The 14045-nt window shown below is 44.0% G+C and overlaps 1 protein-coding gene and 1 long non-coding RNA gene across 4 annotated transcripts in view; one reads left to right on the forward strand and one right to left on the reverse strand.

Moving 5' to 3' along the window:
* Window positions 1–2089: 2089 nt before the first annotated feature.
* LOC311592683 lies at window positions 2090–2960 on the reverse strand. The gene is made up of 2 exons (XR_014777485.1): window positions 2855–2960; window positions 2090–2289 (listed from the first exon to the last, which is right to left on the reverse strand). It is a non-coding gene; the product is annotated as an uncharacterized lncRNA (long non-coding RNA).
* The window catches only part of ME3 (malic enzyme 3), a 172020-nt gene continuing 160472 nt past the window's right edge, over window positions 2498–14045 (forward strand). The window contains exons 1-2 of one of the 3 annotated variants that reach the window (XM_084773388.1): window positions 2498–2545; window positions 2877–3074. In XM_084773388.1, the coding sequence (XP_084629514.1) occupies window positions 2892–3074 (183 nt within the window). In that variant the 5' untranslated portion in view covers window positions 2498–2545; window positions 2877–2891. Of the gene's footprint in view, window positions 2546–2628; window positions 3075–4552; window positions 4572–14045 lie in introns of those variants that run through there. The other 2 variants (XM_084773387.1, XM_084773389.1) reach the window with 2 other exon arrangements.

Raw genomic sequence — 14045 nt, forward strand, 5'->3', positions numbered from 1 at the left:
CGGACTTCTACTATAGTCCCTAAGGACAATTCTACTGTTCTTCCTTTTAGCAACAGACTCTCCAGCTGAGCCTCAGTGAAGCATGCACCTGCTTTTATGGCAGACAGCAGTTTCCAGTCTTCCTTGAAAATCCATGTAGCTGTAGGATGTACTTTGCCCAACAAACTGTGAGCAGATAACAACTGGCTATGCAGCATCCTTCCCACTTTCCTCGGAGAGAACCACTTCCTTTTCCACTCCTCTTTGCCTTTCCACAGGGAAAAAATAGGATGCTAAAAGACTGCTCTGTGGAGCAGATCAAATCACCTCAAGAGGACAGAAGCAGGATGATCCAGAACCCTAGGGGCCTGAGGAATCACATTCCCTCGCTCTTCACCCCATGGCTTGTACTTAGCAGTTGACTGTAACCTGCAAACCGATGGCATTGCTGGAACTGTGACCAGGATATGAGCATTTCAGCCACAGGTTATAACACATGAAACTATATACACATGCAAACTATATAAGCTTCAGTGAATGGATAGTGTAAAAATTATATTTACTTGTATGAAAACTTCTGTTGTTTGCACTTTGTTTCTATCTTGGTTTCAAAGGATTGGGTTTACCTGTCTAGTGTCTCCCAAGCAAGGAAAAGGTCATTGCCTTCATCAAGGACAGACACATTGAACAAACAGTTCTGGTGACTTGCTCTTTACTAACTACTGAAAAACAAAACCTACATATGCAATCTCTGTCCTCAAGACAGTTGGCAATTGGTAGGAATATATGCAAATAATATACTGAATAGTATTGACAGAAGTTAATGCTCTTGCTTACAGACAATAAAAAAACTCTAGCTCAACTTTGTTTTATTAATTAAAATGCTATTTATAGACAAATATAAAGATCAAGTTCAAGAATAACTCTAACTTCAGACATTTAACTCTACTGGATGAGATTCTATGGATTGGACCTGGCAAATCTGTATTGTCCACCCTGCATCTGTCCTTTCAATGAGAAATTCTGATGCCGCTCTAAGAAGCAGTTTAATGCACATCATTCCGACTGAGAACTGGACATTGGAGCAGAAAGGAGAGAGACTTCACGGGAAGGCAATCGTTCCTGAGGAGACGGAATCCTGAGCCCAGGCGGGAGGACCCTGACAGCACCGCCATGCCTACTTCGCAGTGGAGACCCGAGAATGGAATGAGTTTTGAAGCTGAGCCTGAGAGAAACACACCATCTGCTTGGCAGCCATCCTGAGGGTTCATAGCCCTGAGGAACAGGGTGGCCACTCACCTTCATTCACCAAATATCTATTTTTTTTGTATTGTATCGAGACATGCCAGGCCCTGAGGATAAGAGGATTTATAGATTAAGACCCTAGCCCAGTAAAGCCTGAATTTCAAGGAGGCTGTATACATATACATATACTGCCAGTATACATTTACTGTATACATATATATATACACATATGTATATGTAATATGTGTACACGTGTGTGTTGTAATTCTGGTGATGGAACAGCTAGAATAATGGCCTCCAAGCTGACATATACGGGGCAACCTGAAAGATGAGACGTGGCAGATGTTTGGAAGACCGGAGCACAACATTCCATGTAAAAGCAATAGCAGGCGCAAGAGCGCTGAGGTGGAGGCAGGGAACTGAGTAAGGTGGAGGAACAGAGAGGAGGAAGGGAGAGGAGACCTCTGGGACAGCACAGAGTGAAGGAGGCTGCGCATGAAGAGTTGGCAGGAGGGAGCCAGGCTGTGCTGAAGCAACAGGCCTCCTGAGGACTTAGGTGTTATCCCATGCAAAATGAGATATAACTCCTTTAGAAGGCATCTCTTGAATGTTGTATGGGGAAAGTACATACTTAAAATTCAAAGATCGTGGACATCATCAAGGTGTAGGTGCGACCCTAATATCCACGGCCAGCTACATGGGGTTCCTAGAAGCCCACTTAGGAACTTGGGGACTCATATCAATAGAAGAGAACTTTCTACAACGCTGGAAATGTTTTGTACCTATGTACATTCACACACACTCTCAACTGCCCCCCCCCCCCCAAAAAAAAGTGCTTACAGTGACTGAGGAAATGGATTTAATATCGTATTTTATTTAGAGTAATTTATTGAAACATCACAGCCACGTATGGCTAATGGTTACCATACTGGACTGCTTCCTTGCCCAGGGCCTTGCTCAAAGGGTGGAAGCTGAATAGGGCACACTGGTCTTTAAGCACTTTCCCCTCCGTGTCATTCAGTCCTCTCTGGATGGAGAATGCCAGGGTGCTAAGGCACAGAAGCCCTGAGGTGGGAGGAAACTAAGCTTCATCTTATCTTGTTATGAAGAGCCCCCCCCCCAGGCATATCCTCAAGGGGAGTCTGGATCCCCCGAGGAAAGGTTTGGGGACCCCTTTTACTGAATGCCTCAGTCCTAGGAAATGGCATGCTGCCTGCGCCGCCGTGCAGCCTCTGCGGTGCAGCCTTTCACTAGTAAGTGACGGGACAGTAGCCTCTCACCCCACCTGCTTTCATAGACTTCAGCCTCTCCAGCTAGGCAGGTGAGAAGAAAGAGGAGAAACCACATGTGTTGAGGGTGCGGGGACCCCCCAGAGCACAGTCGCCCTTTCTTCTGTATGGGGGCGGGAAGGCACGGGCTGCCATCCGCAAGGGATCTGTTTTCTGGGCTTGCTAACGCTTTGCTGGGTGCGGGGTGAGGCTTAGAGCATCGCAACCAAGCAGGTGGCCTCGGACTAGGGGCGGAGGCTAACGCCTAGAGCCCCCCAGCCTCTCCAAGAAGACGCGTCTCGACTCAGGTCCGGCGTCCTGCTGGCGCGCAGGACCTGGCTTGGCTAGAGGGCACCCCTGACCTTGGTCTCGCCCTGGTTCCAGGTCTGTGCCAGGACCATGGGCGCCGCGCTGGGCACTGGCTCTCGGCTGGCCTCCTTCCCTCGCGTAGCCTGCGGCACCCTTCGGCGCCAAGCACCCTCCGCGCCCTCCCAGGGTTGCCACTCCAAGTCCGGCCCGCCTCGCCCCATACCCCTGAAGAAACGCGGATACGATGTCACCAGGAACCCCCATCTCAACAAGGTAATGGTTCGGGTCGGGAAGGCTAGGACTACGGGTCCTGTGGTTAGCTGGGAAGGACGCCCCGCCCCCTGGGCTTCGGGGGAAGCCTATGGCGTCCTTCTAGGGCCCTTCAGGTTTTAACTCGTGGAGATTGCTCTGTTTGTTTTGGCCTTTTCGTCCGCCTTCTGACATAGAGGGAGGCGATCTGTTGTGCGGACCTAATTTCTTCAACAAAACCAGTGCAGATCCAGTGAGCGTCCCCGATGGTCCCCCTGCTAGAGTCAGATTTCCAGCAGATCTTCAGGACAGTTCATTTGACCTCCGTGAATTAAAGTTATCTGTTAGAAATTTCTTAGGAATGTTGCAAGATTTAAAAGGAAAATGGAGGTAGAGTTCTTAGCTCAGACTCGGGGATGAGATAATAAATGTCAGCCAAGGTTATGCTGATTATTTGGGGAAACACGAATCCAGAAGACAGAGAGGTCTAGCTTTTTTAGAACTTACAGCCCTGGGAAGAGCACCAGAGTTCTGAATTCAAACCCGACCTCTATCAGAATGTGAAAAAAGGGGTGTTGACCAAGGTGACCAAATTCAGGTCTCTCATACTTGGCCCTTTACAGCCCACCTGCATATTAATGGAGAAATATACCCTCTTCTGGGAGTAATTTGTATCTTTGGTTCAGAGGATTGTGGGAAACAGAAACCTGAAGGCAGTCCCCGTTCCCCCCATCACCTTTAACTAGGAGGCTCAACTTTCTTCAGCCTGAAGTGAATGATTGATAGATCTTCAGCCGATTATGTGAAAATTTTCAAAACCACTATATTTGAAGTATATTGTATATTGAAGTATATTGTAAATTGTAAGAAATGCTTGCTAAGCAATTACTGCAAACAGAATGTAATAATTCCCATCTACGAAGTTCTCAAAAATGTTAACAGCTTCTCTGATTCTGGATGGTGAACTTCAAGTGACCATAGCAACCTCTATGGAAACTGTGACTTTAAGGGGTGGGGCCAGGGGGGACTGTGATCAGAATGTAAAGTGAATAAATAAGTTAATCAATGGGGAAAAGAGGGTGTAGTGCAAAGTATTGTTTCCTGCAGCATTAATAGAAACAAAGAAAAATGTCTTTTTTCTCAGTCTTCACACTGACTGCCTGCCTTCCAAAGAGGCCTTGAGTTCTCTGTATACTCTCTATACCAAATACCCAAGCATTTAAGGTATTTACATCAGTTTAGACTGCTTCCAGTAGTGCTAGAGGGTGCAACCAGCTTTAAGCAAACAAAAAGTTCCTTTACCAAAACAAAAACCAGAGGAAGGGCTGCGGGCGAGGGAGGCGTGGTGGAGAAGCAGACGCCCGCAGTGGCACGCAGTTGCTCTGGTTTCCACCCTGGGAGTCTGAGTAGGCCCCTTCAGACTCCGCTTCGGTTCTCTTCCCATTTCCAACGCAAAATACCAGTAACATAAGCCAACTGGAGCCTTGAAGCCTCCACCCAGAACTGAAGATAAGGTTTAAGGTAGGCTCACCCACACCAACTGTCTTAGAATAGACGATAAACCTGTGCAAGTCATAAGAGGGAAGAGAGATGGATTCTGGTGAGCAAAGTAACATATTACTATTACAAGCCTCGATTATTATAGCAATTGCCTTAGATGCATGGGTACATTAGCAACCAGCACTAATTGCTTTGTGAGTTGTTATTAAAAAAAAACAATATTTCTAGTCCTGGGGTTTGGTCCCCTAAAATCATTCTTGCCCCCTATGTAAATTGTCTGAGTGATTTGTCATCCCAACTAACAAAACTGTAATGTAATACATAAATGTACACTGCCTGACATTTTTATAACGCCGTGCATCTCTGAAGATGCCTGAACTGGCTAGAGGTGAGGAGGCTTTCTGGGATACTGCCAAGAGCCAGCCGGTTGCATCCCTTTTCTGCAATGAAGAAGCAATCTTCCAGGGCGCTGCTCACATGCTCTTCTCTTCCCTCTGGTGACCTCCAGCATTTGATGTTTCCAGAGAAGGCTTCAGGATTTCTCGGCCAGATGGGGCAATTGTGATGAGGTTAAACAGGAACCCAACTTTCAGTTTTTGCTATGCATCCATTGTACAGTGTGTTCTATTTTGGGCAGGTCAGGAAAGGATTGAAACTGGAGGATAAAAGAGAACTGGGGTTGTCTGAGAGATGAGCTTCTTACTGAGTGGGCTGGGCTCTACTGCTGTTGTGTAATCACTGCCTTCTGGATCCAGCTCTGTCATGCCCTGGCCATGCTATCTTGGTGATGGGTCTCATTGGCTTCTCCTGATCCACTCCTCAATCTAAACGTGAGACTCTTGGCATTTGCCTTATCCCTGTTTCCTTTTAGCATTGGGCATACTACCACAGTGGCTGACTAGTTTCTTTTCCACCATAGATCCTGTTTATCTTGAAGACAGAGACTGACCTAGCAGATGAAGTTCACTCTGCCTGACTTGACACTCAATAACTATTTGCTCTTGAGTATTCTTGAGCCATAGTCCTTTCCCCTCAACTGTATTAACACTAATATGGTAATTTAACAAGCCAGCATTCTCCTTGACTCCTTTCATTGACTATGGCCTTTTGCAGAAGCAATATACCTACTATTTGATCCTTATTGTCCAAGATTTTCAGTCTTTCAACAGTTTTTGTTATTTCCCAGAATGCACCAACCTCTCTCTTTGACCTAACACCAGCAGTGATTTTTTTCCCCTCCTTTTACACAATATACTATTAGACAGGTCATCTGTTTTGTTTTGTTTTTAGTTTGTTGGTTGGTTTTTTGTTGTTTTTTTTGCAGTTCTGGTCAAGGCATGGTCCTGTCTATCACTGGCCTATCATGAAACACACTACTGTCTCCAGGTCCTTGGTCTGCCCTGAAAGTGGTCAGCACTGGGTGAAATCTCTTCCTGGAAGGCAAGCTCCTTTTCTGGCTGGCACTAGGACCTCAATCTTTTTTCTTCTGAAGAATGAGTCCTCTTAGAAAATTCCAGGTCCTTGGAATCCTTTGTCTCTGTAGTCTGACAGTTCAAGAAAGAGACACAAGTGTCTCACTTTAGAAGTTCAGAATTTATTGTTGCTGCCAAGACAACTACAAACTGAGTGACTGATTCAGAGTCACTTCTGCTGGGTTCCCTGAACTCCCATTTTTCTTCATTCCTATTTTCACCAAAAAAGTCCTTCTTCAGTGCATCCGTATTGACACGCCCAGGGGGATGGGGACAAGTCTCACATTGGATGTCTAGGGAGTGGACTGGAGGCAAAAGGTCCAGCTTCAGCCAGTACCTCCCATCCTTGAGTCCCCATCTCCTACTTGTGATGCCACAGAGCTTCTGTTCCTGTTCTGACAGGTAGGGGAGGCAGAGGGTTTCAGAGCAGGAATGGAAACTCTAAGGCATTCTACAACACTAACAAAGTTAGTTACAAAGTAGCAACAAAATAATTTTATGGTTGGGGATCACCACAGTATGAGGAACTGAATTAAAGGGTTGCAGAGTTAAGAAAGATGGGAACCACTGCTCCAAGACATCAGACATGGAGGTTGGGTGTTCAAGGACACCATAACAGGAACAGTGTCACTTCCAAATACCTGAAAACGGAACAAGTTTGAAACAGTTGCCAGATGCTTTGGACAGAGATTTACTGTTCCTGGAACCTGAAGCTGATTTGCAAAGTGTTTTTTTTTTCCATAAGCATGTGGCTATAAATAGGTGACGCATTCTCTAGAGAACATAGACCATGTGTTAAATGAGCATTTGTGTGTTCTTTATGAAGACTTCAGAATGCATTGCCCAAAGTAAAATGCACAATGTTGAGTAGACCTATAGCTATGACTGTTACTGTTTAAAATATGCAAGTCTGGCAAATGGTTTGGAGGTCCACATCTGAAAATGTCTGTTTTGAAACAGAAGTACATTGGGAACTTCATTTACTCTATTCAGAATACCTTACTGCCATATATATATATTTTTTTTTTAAACTTTTAGATAGCAGATTCTATTGAGGCAACATCTCTAGAATTGAGTAGATAAATGTCCATGTTAATGTTAGAAGTTGAGGCATCTGTAACATATGAGTGGAAATCTTACTGTAGTAGTCAGCTCTCTTTAAACTTTTATAATTAACTACCTTCTGCTGCCAGCTTTAAAAGCAGTTGTAAACAGCAATATCTCGACTACATAAACAACTGCATGGATGACAAATCCTTTACAGAAATGTGTGCTCTCTGTCTCCAGCCCAAGCCAACTGGCATTGTAAAAGGTTGTAAGTCTTGGCTAGATTTGAAATATCTTTGCACATGTTTTCAAGCCCATCTCTGGTTTCCCTATTTCAGTTTCTCTGGATTGCCCTTGGCCTTTGTAGACTCTGAGGTTTAAGACTTTATTGGTTTTATTTGACTTAGCATTTGTGGCACTTCTACCAAAGATTTCTTTTCTTATCTGCGCTCTGGTTTCTAAATGCCCGTCTTACAGCAAGGGTGGGAAAGTAGCCTTTTGATTTGCTGGCCATGGCAGGATGCTGATGTGAGCACTTTTGTTTGCAGACATGGATTACAGCTCACTTACAATCCCTTCACTTTGATGTGGAGAAAGTACATTTGGAAGTCCTTTGGGGGTGGCGTTCTACTGCCTTTCTGAGGCACAGCACAAAAGATGCTCTATGATTGTGTGATGAAAATCCTACAAGTGGAGGTGCCGAGGTCAGCGGTTAAAAGCTCGCATTCATTTCGTACCCAAAGGGTTGCCAGGCAGCCTGGTTAAAACACAGTTCTTACCAAAGGACACAGAAAAGAGGGAAATATACCCAGTCATTTGAGGAGCAGGATTTTTTGATAGAAAGATCATCAGCTTTTGAAGGATTTGAATAAGAGAGAACCAAAGGCGCGTTCACTTTTACAATGACTGGAAATAGGGGACAAACAGGTATATAGCTGACTAGTTGGCAACTAGAGTTTTTTTTTAATCTTATGTGGTGTTTTTGTTTGTGAACTACAGTGCATCCTCATGATTTGTCTTGAAACACAGGCTCTACGGTGTAGAATTCTGGAGGAAAAGGAAACAGGCTCTATTGAGCCCTTTTGCAAAACAGAAGGATTCCCTTCTTGTCCTTGTGGGCTCTTGAGTGACTTCCTCACTGAAACTGCCAGGTCTAAACTGTAGGGCACCAGAAACCCCAACTCAGTTCATCGTCCCTATTCCCTCTCCCTGTGGTTTTAAGACAACCACCAAGGATTCCAACTCCTGTTACGCCTATTTCCTTTAGTATTGTTATGGAGGGGATCCAGACAACTGTGGCAGCAGCTAACACTTTAAGGAAATGCACTGCATGCAGAATTCTTCTAAGCGGTTTACATAGGTACTAACTCATTTATTGCAGTGTCTCAACCCTTTGAAGGAAACATTGTTATCCTTCTTCTTCTTTCTTAATTCTTCTTATATTACAGATGAGGAAAGAAAGGCAGGAAGTGGATTACCAGCTGCTCCATGCTCTCTCTGTTCAGTATGGCACAGTGGTGCTTAAAACCAGACTATTTGGTTTTAGGGCCCACACCCGCACCCGTTGTGTACACTAGACTTCTAGAGGATAAGATCCCTCTTACTTTGGACTTACAGTACGCAGCCTGATGAGCTGTGGTCTTCCCATGGGAATAACTAACCCGTTCCTGTCCCCTTACATGGCCACTGACTGGTTGTTATTACTTCTACTGGCTTGGTTCAAATCAGGGAATCCTGAAGTTGGAGGGAGCTTTAAATATCACTAAGTGTCCTTCTATGCACCCTTTAAATATGAGTGATGCTACCCAAACTCATTGTTTACATATTAAATTCATCAGTAGATATTTCATGAGCACCTAGTCCACTTTAAGCAATGGATAAGTCATGGTAAATATAGCATTTCTTCTGCCTGTGAGGAGCTCACAGTATAAGGCAGGTGCAGGTGAGGGCCAGGGAGGACCTGTAGGCGATTTCAGTTTGCTGAGCCAGTGTAATGAGAGGGGCATCTGTATAGGGCATGAAAGAGTGGCAGTGTTTTGGGGGCTGGGGTGAATGGATCTCTCCGAGTTGGCAGATGAAGGTGATGGTGTGGAAGCTGTTTAAATAAAACCATCAGAGGCCGGGGAGACAGAGGCGAGTAGATCTCTACGAGTTAGAGGCCAGCCTAGTTTATAGATTGAATCCAAGGCTATATAAAGAAACCTGTCTTGAAAAACAAAAGCAAACAAACAAACCCTAAGAGGCTGGACATTGATTGTTGTGATGGAATGCATAGGAACAGAGTAGCCTGTGGTGGGTTTTGATTTAAGAGAACTGTGCAACATTACTGTATCACTTGCTTTTCTCACTGCTCTGATAAAATACCTGTCAAGAAGCAGCTTGCCAGAAAAGGGGTTTGTTTTATCTTACAGTTCAAGGGGGTGTAGTCCATCATGTCGAGAAAAGGACAGGAAACAACGCAGGGGACCACGAGTCACATTGCAGCCATATTCAGCAAGCAGGAGAAAACAGGAAATGGGGCCTGACTATAAAAGCTCAAGCCTTACCCACTCCTACCCACTTCCTCCACTGAGGCCCCACCTCTTAGCACGCCACAGTCTTCCCAAACATCACCAGCTGGCGGTCAAGTGTCCAAATACATGAGCCCATGGAGGACAGTTCACATCAAAACCATCAAATTACAAAATCTCTAATTTGGCAAGCAGAGTTAGTGTCTCCAGCACTCAGATATGGCCTTTGCGCCTATTTGTTTTCTTGTTTATTGTAGTTGCTTTTATGGTGCATAAAGATGGAAGGACTGTTTCCATCAGGCCTCTTGTCAAGATCTCCTGCACACCTCAGGAGACAGCAGCACCTCTGCCACACCTTTTTCCTTATTAGTGCCACACGGAAGCTTTTTGGTCATCCACTACATTCTTTGGACATTTAGCGAATGTAGGTGGCACTGTCTCTTTTCCAATTTAGTCTACGTGTTCACTTAGGAGTTACAGGCCTGTCTCCATAATTTGTGTTATATTTAGATCCAAGATTATTTTCTTAGCCATGCATAGCCTGTCGTAGCATACACTCAATAAACCTTACTTAGATCATAATTCTTCTATGCAAACAGGTCAGAAACAACTAGGATGAAGATAAATAATATGCCAACTGCTCTCTTTCAGCTTTTCTGGAAAAAAATTGAAAACCTTGATCTGACAATATAAATTCATTTTGGATCTGCCAATGGGAATTGGAGAAATTTTAGTCTAACAGCAATCTTGGTTCTAGCCATATGCATTGAGGGGAGGGGGATACATATCTTTAGAGAATTTTCTGCTCTGAAGCTAGTCCAGGTACACTTCAACTAAAGAAAACCATCTTTAAGATGGCATTACTTTTCCTTACCTGGGCTGATACAAAGATATTAAATTTAGACCTGCTGTAAGTAACAATAGGCTCTAGGACTTAGAAGAGAAAGAAAACAGTCAGCTAGAATTAGCTACGTTTGACTCATCAGGAAGCATTATCTGTAAGTAGATATTGACAGCAGAGCACATACCCTAAAATCTAGAGAACTTGAGATCAGAAAATCCCACGCTTTCCAATGTGGTTTAATACAGTCCTCTAGGATTCATATGATGAACTTTAGTTCTTATTCTATTTAGAGAGTAGATAGTTATTATATTCCATATGATATTCAGAGGTAGGGACACTGGGAGGTGATTAGGGTTATATATGGCCGTCGTAGTGGAGCTCCCAGCACTGAATGTTGCTGTCTTCATAAGAAGAGGGATGCCTGAGGGCACACACATACACACACACACACACACACACACACACACACACACACACACAGGGGGGGGAGGGAGAGGGAGAGAGAGAAAAAAAGAGACAGACAAACAGAGACAGAGACAGAGTCTCTTACAACATTATGCCTTGTGTTACCTGGGGACCAAATTTAGTAAGAAATCCATTATTATGTATGACTCCCTATATGTTGGATCCAAAATAAAACTTTATAAAGATTTTCATACCAAGACTTGGGTTGAAAAATGGACTGAAATAATTCTAATCCAAGCTCTGCTGTTTACTAAATTCAAGGTCTTTGGAAAGCTTTTATTTGAGCCTGCTTCCTCATCTGTGATGGGAATGACAGTAAAACACACCCTCTTCATGGGTTGCTCTAATGATTAAATGAAACAACATATCTAAATTGCATTATAACCCTTCAATTAAGCCTCAGTTAACCCACGTCCCTAACATTTCTAACGCAGTGCAAGCTCGCTGTGTACCACAGGCACAGAAAGGTCCAAGCCCTGGTCTCTGCCTGTGTAGAGCATCCAGTCCAGAAGCAGAGGGAATGCTCACCCGTCACATCCATTCTCTTGGCCAATCCTGGAAGAGGATTGAGTCAGGGAAGGAGCAGGGTAGGTGAGATCACTCACTGATAATCTCTGTACTTTGGGAAGCCGAAGTCTGCATAAACTAGACATTTGTCTAAAAGAACCTTGGGTAAAAATCTCCCTAGAAGTAAATTTGCATGTCATTCAAATAGATGTTCTAGAAATTGAGTCTGGTATTGAAGATGGTGCCACCACCAGTAATCTCAGAACTTTGGTCCCAACATTTTGGCACATGATCAGCAGCATTTTAAAAAGAACTTCAAGATTTCTTTATATTTTTTATTGTGAGCCTTGCCTTTAATGGCTGAGCCATCTCTCCAGCCCTCAAAAATTTTTAAACAGCCAAAATTGGGTGGATCTCTATTTTATCCTTACTATAACATTTCCAGTCTCCGGAGATTATAGTAGTAAGACAGCAGATAAGAGAATGTTTTGATGACAATTTAGAGACATAAAAACCAAAATATTGCCTCAAATTCAGACAACTATGGCTCATCTGGCCCAAATTAACCTTGCTAACACTCAAACTGCATGAGAATTTTGGGATTGTTCCATGCTGGGTTCATTTTGCCTAGGGTGTGAGCAGTGGATGGGAGCACAAGCTACAGTGGTCTCTTTTTCTCCTTCAAACAGTGTGTGTGTGTGTGTGTGTGTGTGTGTGTGTGTGTGTGTGTGTGTGTGTGTGTACTCATGCATATGCATACGTGTGAGGGAGATATCTGCGCATGTGTGTGACACCGGGTGCCCTCCTCAGGAACAGTACACCTGGTTTTTTGAGGCGAGGTCCCTCATTGAGTTCATTAATTCAGGCAGACCAATTGGACAGGGAATCTAGAGACAGAATCTGTCTCTCTCTACACTAGCACTGGAGTTACAGATGTGGTTTATCTGCTTGAAATTTTGTATCAGTGATGGGGATCAAATTCATGCCCTATCCTTTAAAAAAAAAAAAAAAGAAAAGAAAAGAAAAAAGCTAGCGTTTTTTTTCTGCCATCCTAAAACACTGCCTGGAACCACGCCTTCACTGACCTACACAGAAGTACTTCGCAGTCTCCATTCCCATACAAATACATTAATATTCACCATCACCATATGCTTCAGCCGGAAACACCAGCTGACCCAGCTCTTGCTACCACTCTTGTGTCCATTCTTACGAATGAACAAGTTCCCAGCTACCCCTTCTTTCTGTATTTCCATTTTTCTCTGCAGTAATATGACCTAAAAGCCAATCCACAAACTCCTGGCAGAAAGCTGAGCCCTTACATCAGACTCTCCTTTCTTATCTCTTCCATTTTATTTTTGATCTCTTCTAGTCCATAGTTATTTGTATTGACTGGTAAAAACCATTTGAGGTCACAAGGACAGCAAATAGCAACACAGCTGCTGCTTGATGAAACAGGAGGAGGGATAGTTGGTGTCGAGAAAAACCCATTAAGAGCCATTTTTAGAAACAGTCTTTGAAATCCACCCTGCAGAGTTGAGACATCCTCCGCTGCTCTCACAAGAGCAAGAAGCAGCTTCTCTTTGCCTGTCTTTGGAGCCTTAGACACTGTCCGAGTCTTAGGGGAAGGTCTGGCATAGGTGCTGATGAGATAGCTGTGACAGGGCTGCTGTGAAGAGGGTCAGTACATCCAGTAATTGGTTGCCATTGGTTACTGGCCGCAGTTTGAGGAATGGAGGGTCCTGACCACTTGCTGACTTAAACTCTCAGACATTCTTCAGCCTTCTGCCAGTTGACTAGACAGTAAAAGCTGCTCTTCTGGAGCCCACAGTCCCTGGGACAATAATATTAAAAGTAATAAAAGCAAAGCTTTATGTAATGCTTACAATGCCAGGCACTTTTATGGGTGCTTTATGTCGATTATTTCTGAACAGGAATGCTGTAAGGTAGGTGAACTTGCTCCATAGTTCTTTTTCCCTCCTGTTGCCAAAGCTTCTTTTCCCTTACATGATGTTTTCTGAGGCATGTCCTAAAGATCTTCACTGTACCCCCAACCTGCCCAGGGCTACCAGTCTACAAAGTTATTTTCTTCTTTTCTTGCTTTCTTCACTGGATCTCATACTTACTGCCAATTCATCTATTGATCTGTCTATCAGGAGACTGGCCACCTCATAGCAGCCAGAAAGGAGAGATAAAGATGGACACACACACACACACACACACACACACACACACACACACAGTGGGGGGTGGACAGAGACAGTCTCACAGAAAGAGAGACAGAGAGAGAGACACAGAGAGAGAAACCAGAGACAAAGAGATACAGTCACATGGAGAGAGGCAGAGAAAGAAAGGCATACACACAGAGAGAAACAGAGAAAGAAAGGCAGAGACAGAGAGAAAGAGAGAGAGAGGAGAGAGAGAGAGAGAGAGAATGAGAGAATATGCATATATGTCTAGGGATAAAAAAATTCTTCAAAGCCATAAGCTCAGTGACCTCCTTCTCCAACTAGACTCAATCAATAGCCAATTCAGCTATGAACATCATCAATGATGAAAGAACTCGTTGATGAATGAATCCATTGATGAAATTACCACCTGCCACCAACAGAACACCAGTCCACCAATATGTGAGCCTGTGGGGAAGGTACTT

This window comes from Acomys minous (assembly GCF_964271855.1).
Source record: "Acomys minous genome assembly, chromosome: 2".
NCBI classification, from domain to species: Eukaryota; Metazoa; Chordata; class Mammalia; order Rodentia; family Muridae; genus Acomys; species Acomys minous.